Here is a 22,744-nt window from a genome sequence, read left to right as displayed (position 1 = left end):
CCAAATGGCAGCCTGTGCTAGGACTCTGGTTGTTAGTGGGAAGGGAGAGAAGATTGCAGATTTCAGAAATACTTTAAGGTAGAATTGGCAGGACCTAGTGCTTGAGTGAATATGGTGTTTCTGGCTTGAGTCACTTGGTGGTTGAAGGCACCACTTACCGAATATGGGATTTATGTAAGAAAATGAAATTTGAAAATAAGAAATGGGATAAACGTGCATTTCCTTTCGGACATTTTGATTTGGAAACACCCAGGAAGAGCTACCACGGGTAGCAACTGGATTTAGGGTTCTTAGGTTCAGTGGGAGAGGTCTGGGCTGGAATTTTGGGTTAGCCACGACATTGCTAAAAATGCTAATTTTTTCCTAACTAGAAGTATTGTTTTTTCAAATTGCGCTCTTCGCTTAAACTCCTCTGTCATAACTTCCGGGAACACACACTATGGGCATCCTCAGTTTATTGTCCCTTCTTCATGATTCCTCCGATAATTTTAAAATCTTAGCTATCTTGAGAATTTGGCTGCCCTGACCGATTGGAGCAAAAGTGTGGGGAAGATCTGGTTCCTATAGCACAAGAATATTTAGCTTTTTATGCAGGCATTCATATAACTGAATGCTCTCAGGAGCTGTGTGTGAAGAGGACTCATCCTCCCTGGGTATCAAGAAAACTCTTCGCTTTCTTCCTCCTCTTCTCAGGATGAGCCAAGTCGGCCTCCACCCTCGCACCCGCTCGGAGCGAGTCTTTTCTTACTGTGGACGGTGCGGGCGGAACTCGCGCGGGGAGGGCAGGCCTGAGCCGCAGTCACCATAGTAACGAGACCCCGGCCAGTTCGAGCTTTAAGGGCGACGCGTCGCCAGGGCCCTCGCGGTGGCGACGGCGGGGTCGGGGCGCGCGTCGTCCCGCAGCCGTTGGCGGCGCCGCCGGCCCCTGGCCCGGAGGAGGACGGGCTGGGGCGGCCGGCGTCCCTTCCTCGGCGCGGGGCTGGGGGGCGGGAAGGCGCGTGCCGGCCCGCTGCTCCGCGCCCACATTGTCTCAGCTCCATAGCAACTCGGGCCGGGCGGGGGCCACGGTGGCCCGCGCAGCCCGGGGCCGCGCGCCGCTCCGCGTCGGCCTCCACTCCGGGGCCTGGCGGCCCGCGCCCGTGGCGTCCTGGCGGCCCGCACTGGTGCGGGGGGCGCGGGGCGCGGGCAGCGGCGGCGGCATGCCTGAGAGGCGGCTCACCGCCGGTAGGTGCGGCGGCCGGGGTCGGGGCCGGGGCCGGGGGGCGCGGGCGGCGGTCTCGCCCGCAGGCTGGACCCGCTGCGCACCGCCTCTGTGTTTCCTTCTCTGACCCGGCGTCCCCTCTTCCAAACCTTCGTAGCGCTGCCTCGGGAGTTGTCGCATCGCATTTTGTAAGGAATTGAACCCCCCGCCCCCTTTCCCAGTGCCTCGTTGGCACCGTCTTATTTTATCTTGCTGAATTCTCCCTTTTGCTGCGGGAGTAATGGAGGCCCCCATCTATTAAGGTTAACTCCGGGGTCGCAGTCAATTAGTGACCAAGCTGGATTCCAGAGACCTTTCCTCCCCACTTCCACCTTGAATTCCAACTTAAAATTCAATCCATGTGCAGAGAATGAACAGAGGTCCAAGAGTTTTACTGAGCTTGCCCACGTATAAAGCAGGGCTAAGTACTGTCTCAAATTATTTCATTTACTATAAAAGGAAATCAGATTTGAGTGAGATAATGTAATATTTTATCTTGTTTCAGAGCCACCAACTATTACAGAAGAAGGATTTGTAAGTACAATTTAGAGGGCTACTTTTTTCTCGGCTTTTTTTTAAAAATAGCAAATCATAGATCATTAAAAAAAAAGCTGTTTCTTTTCTTCTTTTTGCCAAATGGGTATAATAGAAGCTTTCGTTTCATAACAATGGTGCTGAGTACAAGAATTTCTTATTTTTTAACAGGTACATTTTTAAGAAGGAGCCAACTGATTTTTATGGTGGGTGCTATTCATTGTTAAAGTTCTTTTAGGTAAATGGCCTCGTTTAATTTTGCTGAACTTGTTAATGACTCCATGAAAGGTAGATTTCATCTCCATGGTTTTATTGTGATGGGGCTGTGTAGTTCCTGGTTACAGTAAACATTAGGAGGTGGCACTAATTGATAACAAGTGGTCTATTGTTATAATTCCTTTAAAAAAGTACTAAATATTGTTCTCAGGTCAGACTTCTGGAGAGTTGAGTAATAATAAGTACTTGGTCAAGTACATAATATTCGTTGTCATTTAGGAGAGTGCTGTATCTAGGGTGGTGGGCTCTACTGTGATTCCCATGGTGTGTTTAAGGAGCTTGCCCGAGGTAATACATAAGATTGGAGGCAGCAGAGCCTACTTCTTACTAAGGTTTGATTCCAAGTGTTCTAACAACTTCTCTGGATCATCTGCTTATGTTCTTATAGCACTTAGTTCTCTTGTTGGTCAACTATCTTATTTGCTTTTGGCTTTTTATTCAACAAACGTGAGTGTCTGTATATTCACAGTGCAGTGCTAGATGCTGAAGATGTCTCAAAAAGTTCACAGTCTAGTAGGGGCTATGAGAATAGAAGCTCTCTGCTAGCTGCATTTGCTAGCACTTTCCACTTTCACCCCTCCAGACCTTTGTTCCACCACTAAGAGAGGGAGACCCAAATAGAGGCACAAAGAATGTGTCAGAACCTCCAGCCATCTTAATGTTGCCTTGGCATCACACTGTATAGTGATAGATTTCTTTACTATGTTCTTCACATCAGCAGGAGGTAAGTATTTCTGGAGGTAACCCTTTCCCTTACAACTCCAGCACAAACTGACAAGCACCCAGTGACATTACCGATAACATTTGAGCTGTCTGCTAACCTTTCCAGGTCTTTTCCCAGCTTATGGGAACTCATAACATCTTGAAGATTCTGTTAGCCACTCTTCTTTCTCTTGGTTTCTTTGATATCACTGTTTCTCAGTTCTCCAATCTCTCATTTTTATGTCCCCCTTTTTTGGCTGCTTCTTTTCCTTACCCAAGAAAGTGTTGACCTTCTTCAGGATTCCCTGGAAGAACTCCTCTCCTCCTATGGCTTCAGCTACTCTTACTTCACAGAACTCCCCAATCTACATACCCCCATACCTCTTATGATGCTAGAACTCTGTATCTGTTGGGTTATTGGACATCTTCATAATCTGGATGACCCTGCATCACTTCAGTAGTCTAAACTGAGTTAATCACCCCCCCCCCCCACCCCATTCTGTCTTTCTTCCTCTTTTTCTTATTTTGGTTAATGGTGCCCCTGGCCATTCCTTTCACTCTAGGCAGAACCTTTCTTCTCTTTACTTCACCTCCCACCTGCGATCATTTACCAAGTTCCTTTCACAGTCAGATCTTTTTCTCCATCCTCATAGCTACTGTCTTATACAGGCCCTCATCCCTGAGCATGGACTTTGGCAGTAGTCCTAACTGATATCACTGCCTCCAATAGTCCCTCTGCCAACTTAATTTTCCTTTACCTAAGGCATAAAGAGCACACTCCTGTGTGTCAACTGTGCTGGATGACTTGCTATGACTTTGCTCTACCTTTATATTTTTTCCTTCTCCCATCAGTCTTACCTTGCTATCAGATTGCTATTAACTCTTTAAAAAATTACCATGTTACTCAATTACTCAGAGGTTTTATTAATCCTACTATTTATTGAACACAGACTGCATGTTAGTATTTAACCTCAAAGCAACTCTTTTAGGTGGTTATTAACACCCACATTTCACAGATGAGGAAGTCAGTGTTCACAGAGGCTAACTAACTTGGCTGGAGGCCACACATCTAGTAACTGGTAGAGCCAGAATGTCAAAACCCTCTCTTTCACATTCAGAATCTTTTCTATAACTTTTCAGCCATCTTTACCCTTACCTTCCAATACTTTCTGTGTGATAAAGACAATGTTCACACTGTTTTTGGTTTATAAAGTACCTCCACATATCCTCTGCTCCAGCCAAACTGCCCTGCTTGCCTCCTTGCCTGTGCTGTTGAGTTTTATCTCAGTTGCCCTTCTCCATCCATTTCATGAGCTTGCGCATTCTTCAAGGTCCAGCTCATCTGCTCTGTGAAACCTTTCCAACCTAAAATCATGCAGATTGCCTTTGAGCCCCATGCAGCTTTCAGTTGTGACCAGTTTGTGACCAGATCCTCAAATTCATATGCTCACCAAGCATTATCTATAGATTAAACAATTCATATGTCCTGCACATAATATTTATCTTTCTTTTTCAAAAGTGTAACATTGTTTCTTCATTAATATTTTTAGAAGAAATTGTGTGACAGAGATCTCTGGTTTCCCAAAATCCATTCTACCGTTTTCCATAATACATTCCAGACATATTACTCTCCAAAATAATTACAACATTTTCTAGCCTCCCTTGCAAACCAAATTCTGCTTAAAATGGAATGTAAGCAGAAGTGTTGTGTCATACTTCTGGAAAGCTGATGTTTACAGATTAAATAACTAACCCCTGGGTCACAGCTAGTTACTGGTCAAGCCACAATTAGCACTTGGGTCATTATGACTCTAACACTCAGATAAGTGTAAAGGGAGAGAACATGCCTTTTTTCTTCTTTCATGCTGGCTGAAATGAGGATGTGATCCTGGAGCTGAAGCAGTCATGTTGGATCCTGAGGTAGAAGTGGCATCTTGAGGATGGCAGAGTCACAAGATCAAAGGGGCCTGGGTTCCTGATATGTTGGGAAGCTAGTATTGCTGGTTCTGAACTGCTTTTAATTACATGAGAGAAATAAACTTCTGTGTTATTTAAATAGTGTTATTTTGGTTTTCCATTACTGGTAGCGGAGTCCTATACTAATATAAAGTGCTTGCTTAGCCATAGGAACTTTTTTCTTATTGCATTTTCTCAACCCAGTGATATAAAAAGTACAGTGCTATTAAGTATGTCTGCAGAATATTTTAACCTTTACATAGGGTCTTCATCTTCAAATGAGACAATAACATTTAGAATAAATCATTCTTTGTCAGGGACACATTGCTTTGTGTATATTTAAATGTTTTGTTTGTAAATTTTGCAGTTTCTTAACAGAATTGTGAACTCCTACAGGGCTAGTATTGTGACTCAGTACACCTTAATACTCTCTGTCGTGAATAGCACAACTCCCAGGATATGTTATTAGATGATTAATAAATTAATGTAATTGCTTCACTTGTTATTAATTTTTTGCAAAGCTTCATTTGATATATATTCTTTCTAAGCACCTCTCTCCTGACATTTTTTTCTACTTTAGTGTCTTTATTAACTTTGTATTTGATTGACGTTTGATCATTTTCTTAGGGAAAATATATATGAAAAACTCATATATTTAGTTTTCTCATTAGTTCCTTTGGGGGTATATTTTTAATTATATAAGTAATGTGTAAATACATTCTTGTAAATAATTCAGATAATAAAAGTGATAAAGTGAATGCTTCTCTTCATTACTTCCCTCAATCCCATCCTCTTTTCCATATTCCATAAAAACTGAAATATAAATCTGTCATAGCAAGAATAGTAGAGTTCAGACTGCCTTATGATACATTGGGATTTGATTGTGTGTTTGGTATACATTGAGAAAAGTTTAAAGTTTAGTGACCCTTAAAATCCTTTTTAACTTTAAAATAGAAAATAAATTAGTATTAAAGACTTAAGTACTTGACTCTTTAAATCAAAATAATATTTTTTTCTTGTGCCTTAAAAATGGAAACTATGCAGATAGATATGTCATGCTTCAAAAATAGTCTTTGTAAAAATTTTGAAATATAATGATGTACTTTTGTTGAAGGACTTCTGCTATATAAAACCTGCCTTTTCAAATTTAAAAGCAGATGCCATTTAAAAAAGAAAAAAGTTTTTTAAAAAAAGCAGACGCTCTTTATTTTTACCATAAATTTAAGAGAGGCTGTAATTTCAAGCAGTATTTTCTGTATTTTACTTGTTAAAAATGGTATTTATTTTTAGTTAATCTTTACTCTGTTCAAATTCATATTCTGTTATTTGTATAGGGTGAATGAATTTATTATAAACATAGAGCATTTCCCAAACGTGAGGATATTCTTATTCTAATGTAATATGCAGAAAGATCCATATGTTCCAGTCCTCATGAACAAGACTAACTGTATGAACATTAATGACCACTTGGTGTTTATCTCTTCAGATTGTAAATATGGCTGACTGCACATCAGTTGGGTTGGATGAACTGTGAGAGCACACTCCGCTGAGACTCTAGGTGGCGTTATGTGGAAGTGGTGGAGGTTAGGAGCAGGTGGATGGAGGCACCATCCTGTTCCCCCGCCCTTTCTTATAAGAGGGTGCAGAGTGAGGTGCGGGATGTGTTTCCAACAAGTCGTATGGAAACTGAGACTGCTCCTAGAGGTCCTTTGGAAAGTGTTAGGCTGTTTGGAATCCTTGCATTTTTGTGGAGTCCAGTTCTCTGGTTGGAATCAAATTCTCTAATGCTTTTTGGAACTGCAGAAAGTACGTTAGAAGTCCCATCAATATGTTAGTCAACAAGTATATTATTAAGAAACTACTTGCACTTATCACGGTATTAGGCTCTATTGGGGACACACACTGTCCTTCACTGTTCCCAAAAATTGTATACCTTCTGATTGGAGAGGTGGTCTTTAATATGAAACAGTAAGAGGACACAGTTTATACTTAAGTGTGAATTTTGAGGTTTGAACCAAAAGTGCACTTAGAGAAGCTTTTTATCCATCAGTAAGGTGTAGGATGGGAGAAAAGGTGATAAAGAGTGTGAGATACTCTCTTTTAAAATTAGGATATCAGGTTGTAAGGACTTTTGTACAGGGAGAAAGTCTTAGGGTATTTGGCCAAATGAATTGACTGAAGCCAAGTAGGTGTAATTAGACAGTGAGACTGGTTAAAAAGGGAACTGAGAGCTTCCTTTACCTTCCCCAGGCCTTTGAGAGTTTCCTCCAGGAGACAGAGTGAGAACGGAAACCAAATGGAAAAGTACTGCGGGGTAGATGCTGATTGTAATATGTGATGATAACCCCCGGTAATAAAAGGAGGAGATCCATACTTTTGCTCCTCATTGCTTGAGCCACTCTTATTTTCTCCCTCCTTCATAGACTATATTCATAATACAGTACATAGTTTTGCAGTCCAGTGAGGATCTGATAAATGGGCTTTTGGCTTTTAAATTTGCAAAGTGCCGTTGAACTGTGCAAAATATACTTTCATCAAGCCACTTTGTAAAGTTTGTTTCCCCTTGTGTTCTTTTTTTGTTTTCCTTTTTTGGCAACATCTCTCCTTTTTATTTTATTAGTGTTGCTTTATTAGAGTCTTTCTTATGTTATCAGTCTCTTCTCTTTAGGTTTCATGTCCTCAGTATAATCATTCAAGCTTTTACTCAATGAAAGTTTTAAGAAAACTATTATCTAAAGCATTGGGAATTTTTTTTATTGAAGTATAGTTTATTTACAATGTGTCAGTTTCAGGAGTACAGGAAAGTGATTCAGTTATACATATATATTCTTTTTCAGATTCTTTTAGCATTGGCAATTTTTAAAATGCTAAGTAAGAAACAGTCTTTTTTTCTCCAGAAATTCACAGTCCAGAGAGTGAGACATCTAAACAGACAATTACAGTCTGAAGTATTAAAGTATGATGGGGAAACATAGATGTGACTTTTGGAGAAGAAAAAAGGATAGATAGGTAAATAAGAGGAGAAAGGATTTTTCCAGGTAGAATAATCAGCATGTGCCAACGTGCAGAACTGTTAAAAAGAATCACTGTGCCTGGAGCATGGTGGTATGAGATGAGGCTAGACAGCTGGGCAGGAGCCAAATCGCATTCACTGTAAGCCTTTTTTTGTGTGTTGTAGAAAAGGATGGGGGGTTGGGAGACAGGTGGAACTCTTGTATCGGTTGTAGTGTTGTTAGAAAGTTTGATCCATACTGTAATGGTGGTAAGGAGAAGTAGGAAGATGAGGTTTGGCACATATGGACAGGAGGGTGAAGCAGAGGTCCCAGGGGTCTGACCATTAGTGCATGGGATCTCAGGGTGGTGGTCAGAAGATTGTAACTAGCCAGGGACTTACTCTAGATGTGATGATAGTGATTTAGGGTCTGTCATTTAGTACACAGGAGGCTAAGAAGGCTATCTATAGGTGCAGAGAAACATGATACATAAGTTCTTGTAGATATGTCCCCCCATCCCAACATTTTTTTTAATGAAAAAATTTAAACACATAGGAAAGTTAAAAGAACTGTATGGTGAATACCTATATACGCGTCACCAAAGTTTCACAGTTATTAGCATTTTGCTACGTTTGCTTTTTCATGATTCTGTCCTTCTGTCCATCGCACCATTCATCCATCAATCCATTTTATTTTTTATGCATTTCAGAATATAAGCTGCAGGCATTGATATGATACAGATCACTGCTAAACACTTCAGCATTGTATATCATGAACTAGTATTCAGTATTAGTTTATGGTTCTTAAGTTGATGTAAAATTTATGCACAGTGAAATGGAAAACTTTTGAGTCCCATTTGACAAATTTTGACAAATGTATACACCTGTGTAATCCAAACCTCCATCAAATATAGAACATTTCCATAATCTTGGAAAGTGCTTTCAAGCCTCTTTCCAGATGATTCTTCCTGTATTCCCCAAAGACTACTGCACTGTTTTTTCACCATTGGATTACAGATTTAAATTCATATAAATGGAATCATACAGTTGGTTTTCTTTTGTGTAAAATTACTTTTGCTCAGCATAATGTTTTTGAGATTCTCCATGTTGTGTGATTCTGGCATGTATGTAATTTTTCATTGTGGTAAAATATACATAAAGTTAAACTTACCATTTTAACCATTTAAAGTATATGACTTCAGTGGCATTAAGCACACTCACATTGTGCAACCATCACCACTATCCATCTCTAGAACTTTTTCATCATCCCAAACTGAAACTCTGTACGCATTAAACAATAACTTCCCAATACCCTTCCTCCAGTCTCCAGTTACCATTATTCAACTTTCTGTCTTTATGGATTTGCCTATTCTAAGTAACTCATATAAGTGGAATAAAACAATATTTGTCCTTTTGTGTCCAGCTTGTTTCATTTAGTATGACATTTTCAAGGATCGCCCATGTTGTTGCATATATCAGAATTTCATTCCTTTTTAAGGTTGAATAATAATCCATTTTATGTACGTACCATATTTTGTTTATCCTTTCATACATCAATGGACATTTGGGTTATTTCCACCTTTTGGCTGTTGTGAATAATGGTGCTGTGAACACAGGTGTGCAAATATCTGTTTGAGTCCCTGCTTTCAGTTCTTCTTATACCCAGAACTGGATTCCTGGATCCTATGGTAATTATATGTTTAACTTTTTGAGGAATGGTGGCTGTACTATTTCACATTCCCACCAGCAATGTACGAGGGTTCTAATTTCTCCACTTTCTCACCAGCACTTGTTATTTTCATTAAAAAAAAAAAAAAGTAGCCATCCTGGTAGATGTGAAGGGATATCTTGTTGTGGTTTTGATTTGCATTCTCTTGTTGCTACTGATGTTGAGTAGCTTTTCATGTGCTTATTGACCACTCATATATCTTCTTTGGAGAAATGTCTGTTCAAGTCCTTTGCCCATTAAAAAAATTTTGGGTTGTTTATCTTTTTCTTGCTGAGTTTTTAGAGTTCTTTATATATTTTGGATATTAAACCCTTATCAGATATATGATTTGCAACTATTTTGTCACGTTCTGTAGGTTCTTTTTCCACTTTCCTAGTAGGGTCCTTTGAAAAAAAGTTTTTAATTTTTGTAAAGTCTCATTTGTTTTTTTCTATTTTTGCTCATGCTTTAGATGTCATATTTAAGAATCCATTGCCAAATCCAAGGTCATGAAGATTTATCTTTATGTTTTCTTGTAAGTATTTTACAGTTTTAGTCCTTATGTGTAGGTCTTTGATTCACTTTGAGTTAATTTTTGTATTATGTTATAAGGGAAAGGTCCAGCTTCATTCTTTAGCATGTGGATATCCAGTTTTCCTAGCACCATTTGTTGAAAAGAATGTCCTTCTCCACTGAATTATCTTGGCACCCTTGTTGAAACTTATTTGACCATGTATGAGAGGATTTATTTCTGGACTCTGTTCTATTCCAGTGGTCTGTATGTCTGTCTTTATGCCAGTACCACTTTGTTTTGATAACTGTAGTTTTGTAGTAAGTACTGAAATCAAGATATATGAACCCTTCAATTTTTGTTCTTTTTTCAATATTATTTTGGCTATTCACAGTCCCTTGAAATTTCTTGTGAATTTTAGGGTGGGTTTTTCATTTCTGCAAAAAAAGGCATTGGAATTTTGATGGAGAGTGTATTAAATCTGTAGATTGTTCTGGGTAGTGTTGTTATCTTAGTGATATGGTCTTTCAGTCCATGAACATGGCATGTCTTTCCACTTATTTATATCTTCTCTAATTGTACAAGTCTTTGCCTCCTTGGGTGTTATTCTTTTCTCTGCTACTGTAAATGAATTATTTTCTTAATTTCCTTTTTGGATGTACATAACTTTTTAATATTAGGTTTTATGCTTGAGGTGACTATATGTAATTTCTAATCAAGACTTTTAATGTTGATCTTTTAATATTCTTGTATAGTCTCTTTTGGTGAGAAGCTGTATCTCCCAATATGTATTAAAACGTTTTAGACTTTTTTACAACCATTCCAAACTGCAAGAGTTGAAATTAAATTTTAAATTTAACAGTACTCCCTCTTTTCGTGACAAATTTAGAAGTCAATAAAATGTTCCAATTGTTTCAAAATAATGATGAAACTCTTTATTGCAGTATATGCATATATTCTTTAAGTGACTGCCTTGTATCTAGCTGGTATACGACCACAAGGATCCATCAGTTGCCAACAGACAGAAGTATCTGTTGTATGTAAAGGCAAAGATTTGGGACCATTGTCCTTCCAGGATCTCCCCTCCCCCTTTCCTCCAAGCTGTCAGCACCTTTGGCTGTGAACTGTCTTCTTGGACATCTCACACAGAAACTCCTTCTGCAGCTTCAAAGAGCAGTGGTATGCTCTGCAGCTAGCTAATAAATCCATGTCCGGGGGCTTGAGCAGCTGTTTGGCTCTGCCCAGTGTTTGGGTGTGGGATGTGGCTCATAAATCACTGTCTCCAGGGAAAGGAGTTGGATCTGAGGAGTCCCAAACAAGGTTGCTCACAAGCAGAGATCACCATCCTGGGATCACCAGCCATCCCTGACTGTGCCTGGTTGCCTTGAGGCCTGAAGAGGTCCACTTTCACTTGACCAAGTGAACTCCATTGTCTGCACACCACCATGTGTCATGGCCATACCTGGTGGGAGAGACTAGTGATTGGCCTGTTTAGAAAAGAGAAAAGAAAGAATTTATATGTACTTTAGGAAGAAGAAGCAGAAATAGGTCCATCCTGATACGTATAATTTTGGAAATATGGTCTAAGCCTATTTCCTGATCGATGATAGCATTCCCAGTCTAAAGTGCGTCAGTTTAGGATTCTGCACTGCAAGTTAGATGAATGGCTTTGGCTAATGTGTGAATGGCTTAAAAAGAAATTGGAAACTTGGGTTATTTTTCTACTTGTGTTTTAGCTAACTGATTACTATGTTTTGCTTTCCAACCTCTCTTTCCTTATGCTTTTCTCTCTTTACTCTGCATTAGCCTCTCATGTGTATGTTTCTCAAAATAAAATTTGAAGTTATTTGAAATACAATTCAAATGCCATTTTCCCCACTTGAGTCTTTTCTGATTCCTGCTACCAAATAATATATTTCCTTCCTTTGGGAAGAAATGTTTTATGTTGTAATTTTTTTTATGGCATGTATTACAAGGGTGAGTCAAAAATTATCTGCACTCCGGTTATATTAAAACTTCTGTTGACCACACTGCCTTAGTGCTTTCTGTTCAAGGCTACTGTCTCCCCAGTCACTGCTGTGCAGGTGTGAACATGTTATATCAGTTCATTTGTAACTGTGGTGTGAGCAAAGATGGATGCCCCACTTGTGATTTGCACAAAAGAAGAGCAGCTTCGTCTGCAGTCCTAAGGAGCTGCCAGAGGAAGCTGCTGCTGCTGCTACATGGACCACGCTGACAAGCAACCCCAAAAGTTTGGACAACCATGAGGAAACAAAGAAACACCATGCAGGCAAAGGAGCAGGAAAAAAACCCACAAGACCAAATAAATGAAGAGGAAATAGGAAAAATGCCTGAAAAAGAATTTAGAGTAATGATAGTAAAAATGATACAAAATCTCGATAACAAAATAAAGTACAAGAAACAGTTCATAAGAACTCAGAAAAACAAACAGCAATGGATAACACAATAACTGAAATTAAAAATACTCTAGATGCTATAACCAGCAGAATGACTGAGGCAGAAGAACGAATAAGTGAGTTGGAAGATAGAATGGGGGAAATAGCTGCCACAGAGCAGGAAAGAGAAAAAAAGAATAAAAAGATTAGAAGACAGTCTCAGAGACCTCAGTGATAACCTCAAACGTACCAACATTCGAATTATAGGCATCCCAGAAGAAGAAGAACAAAAGAAAGGGTCTGAGAAAATCTTTGAAGAGGTTATAGTGGAAAACTTCCCCAACATGGGAAAGGAAATAATTAACCAAGTCCAAGAAGCACAGAGAGTCCCACACAGAATAAACCCAAGGAGAAATACATCAAGACACATATTAATCAAACTAATGACAATCAAACACAAAGAAAAAATATTAAAAGCAGCAAGAGAAAAGCAACAAACAACATATAAGGGAAAACCCATCAGGATAACAGCTGACCTTTCTACAGAAACTCTGCAGGCCAGAAGGGAGTGGCAGGATATACTGAAAGTCCTGAAAGAGAGAAACCTCCAGCCAAGAATACTCTACCCAGCAAGAATCTCATTCAGATTCGACGGAGAAATCAAAAGCTTTCCAGACAAGCAAAACTTAAGAGAATTCAGCACCACCAAACCAGCCTTACAACAACTGCTAAAGGAACTTCTCTAAGTAGGACACACAAGAAAAGGAAAACACCTACAAATACAAACCCAAAACAATTAAGAAAATGGTCATTGGAACACACATGTCAATAATCACCTTAAATGTAAATGGATTAAATGCTCCAACCAAAAGACAAAGGCTGGCTGAATGGATCCAAAAACAAGACCCTTCTATATGCTGCCTACAAGAAACCCACTTCAGACCAAGGGATACATATAGACTGAAAGTAAAGGGATGGAAAAAGATACTCCATGCAAATGGAAGTGAAAAGAAAGCTGGAGTAGCAATACTCATATCAGACAAATTAGACTTGAAAGTAAAGACTATTAAAAGAGACAAGGAAGGACACTACATAATGATCAAGGGATCCATCCAAGAAGAACATATCACAATGGTAAATATCTATGCCCCCAATATAGGAGCACCTCAATACATAAGGCAAATGCTAACAGCTATAAAAGGGGACATCGACAGTAACACAATAATAGTGGGAGACTTGAACACCCCACTTACATCAATGGACAGATCATCCAAACAGAAAATAAATAAAGACACACAAGCTTTAAATGACACATTAGACCATCTCGACTTCATTGATATTTATAGGACATTCCATCCAAAAACGACAGACTACACTTTCTTCTCAAGTGCACACTGAACATTTTCCAGGATAGATCACATCTTGGGTCACAAATCAAACCTCAGCAAATTCAAGAAAATTGAAAACATATCAAGCATCTTCTCAGACCACAACGCCATGAGACTAGATATCAATTACAGGAAAAAAAACTGCAAAAAATACAAACACATGGAGGCTAAACAATTCACTCTTAAACAACCAAGCAATTACTAAAGAAATCAAAGAGGAAATCAAAAAATATCTAGAAACAAATGACAACGAAAACACAACAACCCAAAACCTATGGGATGCAGCAAAAGCAGTTCTAAGAGGGAAGTTTATAGCAATACAGTCCTACCTTAAGAAACAAGAAAATGATTGAATAAACAACCTAACCTTACACCTCAAACAACTAGAGAAAGAACAAAGAAACCCCAAAGTGAGCAGAAGGAAAGAAATCATAAAGATCAGAGCAGAAATAAATGAAAAAGAAAGGACAGAAACCATAAGAAAAATCAATAAAACTAAAAGCTGGTTCTTTGAGAAGATTAACAAAATTGATAAACCATTAGCCAGACTCATCAAGAAAAAAAGGGAGAAGATGCAAATCAACAGAATTAGAAATGAAAAAGGAGAAGTAACAACGGACACCTCAGAAATACAAAACATCATGAGAGACTACTACAAGCAACTCTATGCCAATCAATTGGATAACCTGGAAGAAATGGATACGTTCTTAGAAAAATGCAATCTTCCAAGACTGAACCAGGAAGAAATAGAAACCATGAACAGACCAATCACAAGTACGGAAATTGAGGCAGTGATTAAAAATCTCCCAACACACAAAAGCCGAGGACCAGATGGGTTCACGGGCGAATTCTATCAAACATTTCGAGAAGAGTTAACACCTATCCTTCTCAAACTCTTCCAAAATATTGCAGAAGGCGGAGCACTCCCAAACTCATTCTACGAGGCTACCATCACCCTGATACCAAAACCAGGCAAAGATGTCACAAAAAAAGAAAACTACAGACCAATATCACTGATGAATATAGATGCAAAAATCCTCAACAAAATACTAGCTAACAGACTGCAACAGCACATTCAAAAAATCATACACCATGATCAAGTGGGGTTTATCCCTGGGATGCAAGGATTCTTCAATATACGCAAATCAATCAACGTGATACATCATATCAACAACTTGAAGGATACAAACCATATGATCATCTCAATAGGTGCAGAAAAAGCTTTTGACAAAGTTCAACATCCATTTATGATAAAAGCTCTCCAGAAAATGGGCATAGAAGGAAGTTACCTCAACATAATAAAAGCCATATATGAAAAACCAAAAGCCAACATCGTTCTCAATGGGGAAAAACTGGAAGAATTCCCTCTAAGAACAGGAACAAGACAAGGGTGTCCACTCTCACCATTATGATTCAACAGAGTTTTGGAAGTTTTAGCCACAGCCATGAGAGAAGAAAAAGAAATAAAAGGAATCCAAATTGGAAAAGAAGAAGTAAAATTGTCACTCTTTGCAGATGACGTGATATTATATATAGAAAACCCTAAAGACTCTACCAGAAAACTGCTAGCACTAATTGATGAGTTTAGTAAAGTAGCAGGATACAAAATTAATGCACAGAAATCTCTTGCATTCCTATACACTAACAACGGAAGAGCAGAAAGAGAAATGAAGGAAACTCTCCCATTCACCATTGCAACCAAAAGAATCAAATACCTAGGAATAAACCTGCCTAAGGAGGCAAAAGATCTGTATGCAGAAAACTTTAAGACATTGATGAAAGAAATCAAAGACGACACAAACAGATGGAGGGACATACCATGTTCCTGGATTGGAAGAATCAACATCGTGAAAATGTCTGTACTACCCAAAGCAATTTACAGATTCAATGCAATCCCGATCAAATTACCAATGGCATTTTTCACAGAACTAGAGCAAGAAATCTTACGATTTGTATGGAAACGCAAAAGACCCCGAATAGCCAAAGCAATCTTGAGAAGGAAAAATGGAGTTGGTGGAATCAGGCTTCCTGACTTCAAACTATACTACAAGGCCATAGTGATCAAGACAGTATGGTACTGGCACAAAAATAGAAAGGACGATCAATGGAATAGAATAGAGAACTCAGAAGTAAGCCCAAACACATACAGGCACCTTATCTTTGACAAAGGAGGCACGAGTATACAATGGAAAAAAGACAGCCTCTTCAATAAGTGGTGCTGGGAAAATTGGACAGCAACATGTAAAAGAATGACATTAGAACACTTCCTAACACCATGCACAAAAATAAGCTCCAAATGGATTCAAGACCTACATGTAAGGCCAGACACTATAAAACTCCTAGAGGAAAACATAGGCAGAACACTCTATGACATCCATCAAAGCAACATCCTTTTTGACCCACCTCCTAGAATCAGGGAAATAAAATCAAGAATAAACAAATGGGACCTCATGAAACTTAAAAGCTTTTGCACAGCAAAAGAAACCATAAACAAGACTAAAAGGCAACCCTCAGAATGGGAAAAAATAATTGCCTATGAAACAATGGACAAAGGATTAACCTCCAAAATATATAAGTAGCTCATGCAGCTTAATACCAAAAAAGCAAATAACCCAATCCACAAATGGGCAGAAGACCTAAAGAGACATTTCTCCAAAGAAGACATACAGATGGCCAACAAACACATGAAAAGATGCTCAACATCACTCATCATCAGAGAAATGCAAGTCAAAGCCACAATGAGGTATCACCTCACACCAATCAGAATGGCCATCATCACAAAGTCTGGAAACCACAAATGTTGGAGAGGGTGTGGAGAAAAGGGAACTCTCCTGCACTGTTGGTGGGACTGTAAGTTGGTACAGCCACTATGGAAAACAATTTGGAGGTTCCTTAAAAAACTACAAATAGAACTACCATATGATCCAGTCATCGCACTCCTGGGCATATACCCAAAGAAAAGCATAATCCCAAAAGAAACTTGTACCATAATGTTTATTGCAGCACTATTTACAATAGCCAGGACATGGAAGCAACCTAAATGCCCATCAACAAATGAATGGATACAGAAGATGTGGCATATATATACAATGGAATATTACTCAGCTATAAAAAGGGATGAGATGGAGCTATATGTAATGAGGTGGATAGAACTACAGTCTGTCATACAGAGTGAAGTCAGTCAGAAAGAGAAGGACAAATATTGTATGCTAACTCACATATACGGAATCTAAAAATGGTACTGATGAACTCAGTGACAAGAACAAGGATGCAGATACAGAGAATGGACTGGAGAACTCGAGGTATGGGAGGGGGTAGGGGGTGAAGGGGAAACTGAGACGAAGCGAGAGAGTAGCACAGATATATATATACTACCAACTGTAAAATAGTCAGTGGGAAGTTGCTGTATAACAAAGGGAGTCCAACTCGAGGATGGAAGATGCCTTAGAGGACTGGGGCAGGGAGGGTGGGGGGGACTCGAGGGGGGGAGTCAAGGAAGGGAGGGAATATGGGGATATGTGTATAAAAACAGATGATTGAACCTGTTGTACCCCCCAAAAAATAAAAAAAATAATAATAAAAAAAAGATACTACGCTCTGAAGATGTAGGGAAAAAAAAATCATGAACGAAAAAAAATTGAAAGGTCAGTGATGGAAAAAAAAAAAAAGAGCAGCTTGCAGTGATTTGTTGTTTGTTGTCTGAGGATGTGCATGTCTGCATACTTCTGCCCACACTATCGACACTCTGCAAAAACTTTGTTTTGAGGTATTAAAGCATCCTCCCTATAGTTGTGATCTTGCTCCATCGGACTTTCACCTGTTTGGTACCCTGAAAGCAGCTCTACAAGGATGAAGATTCACTTCTGATGAAGAAGTGAAGACAGTGGTGCATTTGTGGCTCGCAGATCAGCCTAAAACATTTTTTAATGAGGAAATACAAAAGATTGTTGATAAGATGGACAAAGTGTATTGAAAAGCAAGGAGATTATGTCACAAAATGATGTATTTGTCTTTTCTAAAAGTTAATTAAAATAAATTCTGCAGCTGAAGTGCAGGTAATTTTTGACTTACCCTCATATGTTCTTTCTTGGACCATGGTTTTTGTCTATATTTATCTCATTTCCCCTTCTTGTTTAGAAAGTCTTCTTTGTATATTTTGCATCTTTTAGAGTTGTGAAGAAGTTGTAGTTTATCTCATTTGAGGGTCCAGCAAAATGATTTTTTAAGGAATAAAAATTTTTAGCTATTATAATTAACAAGTACATATAAACTATTTTGTTTAACCCTCATCAGGAAGAAATTTGAGAAGTTTGGACTAAAAATGGAAAAGCTGACTTCACTTTCACAGATGGCACACCTGTAATACATGAAAAAACAGGTTTCAAGAGTGCATTCAATTCTGAAAAAATGTTCCTGCCTTCCATTGCATCATTCAGCAGAGAATCTATGTTGCAAATTTTGCAGTCAGGTTCATGGAATGATGTAATGGAGAAATTGATTGTAACTCAATTTTCTTCTTGATTGTGCCACTAACTATCACCGGCTTATTGGTTATTTGGAAGATATTAAACCTGAATATGGAGACTTAGTTCATTTTACTACAGCCAAGTGACTGGATTGTGGAAATAATTTATTGAGAGTAACTGAGCTGCTTCTCCAGATCAAGGCCTTAAAAATTTTGTTTTTTAAGCTAAAGGGTTTGGAGAATAAAGGGTTTATCAGATCCTCTTTGGTTCACAAGACTTTGTTACTGATGTGACAAGATATCTGAACACACTGAACTAGAAACTGCAGTGGGAAAATATGCTCATTTATTTAGAGAGGCCTTCCCATTAAAGTGTGGCAAGAGGATTGAGCAGATGACACTTGAAGGCTATACTTATTTCCATTGTGGAACTAACTGCCCTGATATCAGCAGAAACACTTCTGTTTAATATTGGTAGAAATTAAGATACAGTTTCAGAAAAGAAATACAGATTTTGATGTATTTGAGTAATAATGTCCATGGTTGTAAGTGCAAACTGAGGATGTGACTGAATGCCCAGGGAATGCCCTCAGGGGGACCTGAGGGATCTGAGAGCACTTTTGCTTATCAAGGGTCAGGGCGATATTGCTGGAATCAGGTGTGTGGACTGGTGCTGCCTGACAACTCCTGTCTGTCCATCCAGAGATGAACTCAGAAGTAGAGAGTAAGTGTTCAGAAACCTTATGGTAATTTGACAGAGTATTGAATTTAGTAATAAAAAACATTGGGCTTGTACTGTGTATATTTTTATTTCACTTCCTAGTAATTCATACTTATTATATTTTACAAAAGTTATCTGTCTGAAATTGATTAGGGAAAAACAAAACAAAAAACAGGTACTTGGTCACAGGTGTTTCGAAAGCATTGAGCTAGTCTCTTAGAAGTGTGAGGCATTTGGAAATGAACATATGAATCTGAGGATTCCCTAGAAATTTCTGGTAATGTGACCGGCCAAATTCTAAGTGATATTTAGGTCCATGTGTATTTATGAAATATGCATTTTGTTTTATAGCCAAAAATTAAAATCAAAATGGCTATTTTAGAAAAACTAACAGGGACTGTGCTCCATTACAGTTACTAATTTAAAATACTCACCTTTCCCATCTGTGGATTTTTGATCATGAGCCCAGTAGTGTAAAATTTGGCCACCCTCATTGTAGCACAATGCCTTTACCTAGGAAATTTACCCAGGAAATCCTAAAAATATTTATTGAGTTAATTTATTAGTTTGCTAAATGAAGTCCAGAAAATTAAAGTAACTTTGAAAGGTGAAATTTGAAAGATGATTAACCTTTTAGCCTTCACCAAATGTTATATGCCTTGTTCTGCTTTATTTAACCTTTGCCAATCAGAATTTTGTTTAAGCATGTATTACTAAAGTATGCCTATGAGGGTAATATGTTTGTGAGATCCTGAGTTTTTTGTTGTTGTTTTAATCAACTGAGATTTTTAGCAAATTAAACCCTTAGTTCTAACCAATTCAGATTTTTACTAAGTTCTTTGATATAAATCCTATAAGTGATTATTCATAACTCTATTCTGATACTGCAATTACTTAAAGAAATTACCCTGAAAATCTGTTTTCCAAAGTAGGTGTTAATATACTGTAATATCTTCCTTATACTTTCACACTGTACTTTGACAAAGTTTTAAAAATTGGCCAGTATAAGAAGAAAATAACCAGCCATATGGAAATAATAGCATTCTGTCATATTGTCAACTTTCATGTTAGATTTGTAAAACTGAAATATTATGAATAACAAAATAAACACACATACTATACAGCAGGGTGTGTGATGATGTGCTTTTGACACAATGGAAACAATTACCAGTAAAATAAGGTGTTAAGGTGTTTTATTTACAAGAGAGACTTTGTTATTGGCAGTGGCTTTCCAATTTTGCCAACTTTAGAAGTGACTGTGTTGATGGATGAGATAGTTATGGGAAAAAATGTGTATAATCTTTATTCTTAGAACACATGCATTGTCAGAGTTTCTTCATGCAAAACTTAAGTAGGACACAGATTAATAAAACTATCTCATTCTAAGGGGGCGGCAGTGAAATATTTCTTTCACTTAGTTTATCACTTCTATTAGGCAATTTATGAAATTTTTCATTCTGAATTTCATCTTAACCCCAAATACTGGTTGTATCTTTATTGACTCTGCCTTTAATTTTATGAAATAAATATTTTTAATAAGTCCATGGGAAATTTACTACGTGTAGTATTTTGTACTTGATGTTTCTTTAAGTGTTGTGGTATATTTCTGGTGTGTTCTGTTTTGTGGCTAAGTACAGCAGCAAGGTCTTTCAAGAGGATGCTCCATTCTATTTTCTGATTTCTGCCTTCCAGAGATTGTAACACTGTATTCTGTTTATAGTTTGGGTTCACTGTTGAATGACTGAAAAAGATTTGAAGATTTACACTATAATCTGTTGGTATCAGAATTAGAGAATAATATTGGCATGTTTTAAAACATCCTAGTATAAGCATAATATTGTATTTCTGTATTTTTGCAGGAAGATTCTTTGGCAACAGATGATTTCCTTGTGGACTACTTTAATGAATTCCTAAGCCTTCCAGTGAGTATTATCATATTCTGTGGAATATATTATCAAAGCAAAATATCGTAAACACTGGATTATCTTGTGAGACAAATTTGTCAGGGATAATATTTTTTAAAAATACTAATTAAAGCATTTAGATAAATTTTGTATCTTTTTATGGAGTTAATCATTTGGGTTTGAATCATATTTAGAAATTATTTTTATTGAAGAAGCTAGGTCAGTTATACTACAATAAAAATAAATAAAGAAAAGAAAGCTGGAATTTTCTAACAATCAAAAACATTCTGTACAGAATCGGATACAGTTGTATTTGGGTATCATTTTAAGCTTTGAACAGAGGTGATAAGAATATAAAAAAATTTAAGAAACTAAATTTCTTGCCTCTAGGCAATTCCTGTCACAAGATGGGAGAAGGGGAAGTGTCCCAGGTTTTCAAAAAGAATTTGGGGCAGGGAGGAGAAGGAATAATGTATTCTCAAACCAAGTTCCTGGAAAGATTCTAGAACAGATTAATAATGTTTGGTTTATGAGCACTTAGCTAAGAATTAGAAGCCAGCATGGGTTTACTGAGAATTAGTGAACCAAACTAATCTGTGTCTCTCTCTCTCTTTTTTTTGGGATAGTTATGAAATGGCACTTTAGGGAACCATAAATTTAATGTATTAAGATTTCAGTAAACAATAATAATGTTAATAAATTGAACCATGTTACTTCCTGCTCAAAACTTTGTCTAGTGGCTTCTCATTAAACTAATAATAAAATCCAAAATTCTATATAATCTGGCTCTTACCATCTCTTGTCTTTATTTCCTGTGCCTCTTCCCCTTGTTAATTCTTTTCCAGCCTAACTGTAAAAGCTTGACCTTCTTTATGTTTCTCAAACATGAATATGCCAAATGTACTCAGGGCCTTTCAGCCTGGAGGGCTCTTCCCTGAGATATTTGTATCACTTTCCCTCTGATTTAAATTGCTTCTGTTCAGAAAGCCTTCCCTCCCAACCCTGTCTAAAGTAATACACTGAACACATGCTCCACTTATGCTGCTGTATGTGTCTTCAAAGCCCCATCATTATCTGCATTATCTGTGAAATTTGTTCTCAAATATTTGTAAGAGTTCACTAACTATAGCTAGTAGGGTTTGACTCTCTTTTTTAAATTATTTTATTTTGTTGTATTTTTGGCTGCATCAGGTCTCAGTTGTAGCATGTGGGATATTCGTTGGGGCATGTGGGATCTTTGTTGCGGCATGTGGGATCTTTCACTGTAGTGCATGGGCTTCTTTCCAGTTGTGGCTCAAGGGCACAGTAGTTGTGATGTGGGTTCTCTAGTTGTGGCGCATGGGCTCCAGAGCACATGGACTCTGTAGTTGTGGCACGTGGGCTCTCCAGTTGTGCCCCATGTGCTCAGTAGTTGTATTGTGTGGGTTTGATTGCCCCATGGCATGTCGGATCTTAGTTCCCTGACCAGGGATTGAACCTGAGCCCCCTGCATTGGAAGGCAGATTCTCGACCACTGGACCACCAGGGAAGTCCCTAGAAGGGGTTGACTTTTAATAGCTCACAGACTGAAGTCCAAATTCCTTAATATGGACCTTTTGCAATTTGGCCTCAATATAACCTTTCTAGCTTTATCTCTAGCTTCATACTTCTTATGTCACTCTGTGCACTCTTTCCTGCCTCCATAAACCAGCCTCACCCACCTTGGCCACATGCATTCTTCCTGTGCTCATCTCCCAGTGTAACGGCTGAAAAGAGGAGGGAGACAGCTGTCTGAGCTCAGCTTCTCCACTCATTACCCATGTGATCTTAGACACATTCCTTAATTACTTAATTCCTCAATTCCTTTCTCTACAAAAACAATATCTTACAAGATTGTTTTGAAATGAGTGCCTGGCACAAAATTCTTTTTATTTCCCCTTCACTAACTAGCCCATCTTGTCTTCCATTCCCA

General features: G+C 38.2%; 1 protein-coding gene across 1 annotated transcript in view; it reads left to right on the top strand.

Annotated features, from left to right (window-relative positions):
- The first annotated feature begins 1,197 nt into the window (after positions 1-1,197).
- RGS22 (regulator of G protein signaling 22) overlaps positions 1,198-22,744 on the top strand; it is a 179,192-nt gene continuing 157,645 nt past the window's right edge. Inside the window, exons 1-3 of the mRNA XM_057735472.1 lie at positions 1,198-1,224; positions 1,746-1,774; positions 20,749-20,811. Coding sequence (XP_057591455.1) covers positions 1,200-1,224; positions 1,746-1,774; positions 20,749-20,811 — 117 coding nt within the window. The 5' untranslated portion in view covers positions 1,198-1,199. The remainder of the gene's footprint in view (positions 1,225-1,745; positions 1,775-20,748; positions 20,812-22,744) is intronic.

The sequence above is a fragment of the Hippopotamus amphibius genome, chromosome 5 (genome assembly GCF_030028045.1).
Source record: "Hippopotamus amphibius kiboko isolate mHipAmp2 chromosome 5, mHipAmp2.hap2, whole genome shotgun sequence".
NCBI classification, from domain to species: Eukaryota; Metazoa; Chordata; class Mammalia; order Artiodactyla; family Hippopotamidae; genus Hippopotamus; species Hippopotamus amphibius.
This window is presented reverse-complemented; position numbering and strand designations above follow the sequence as displayed.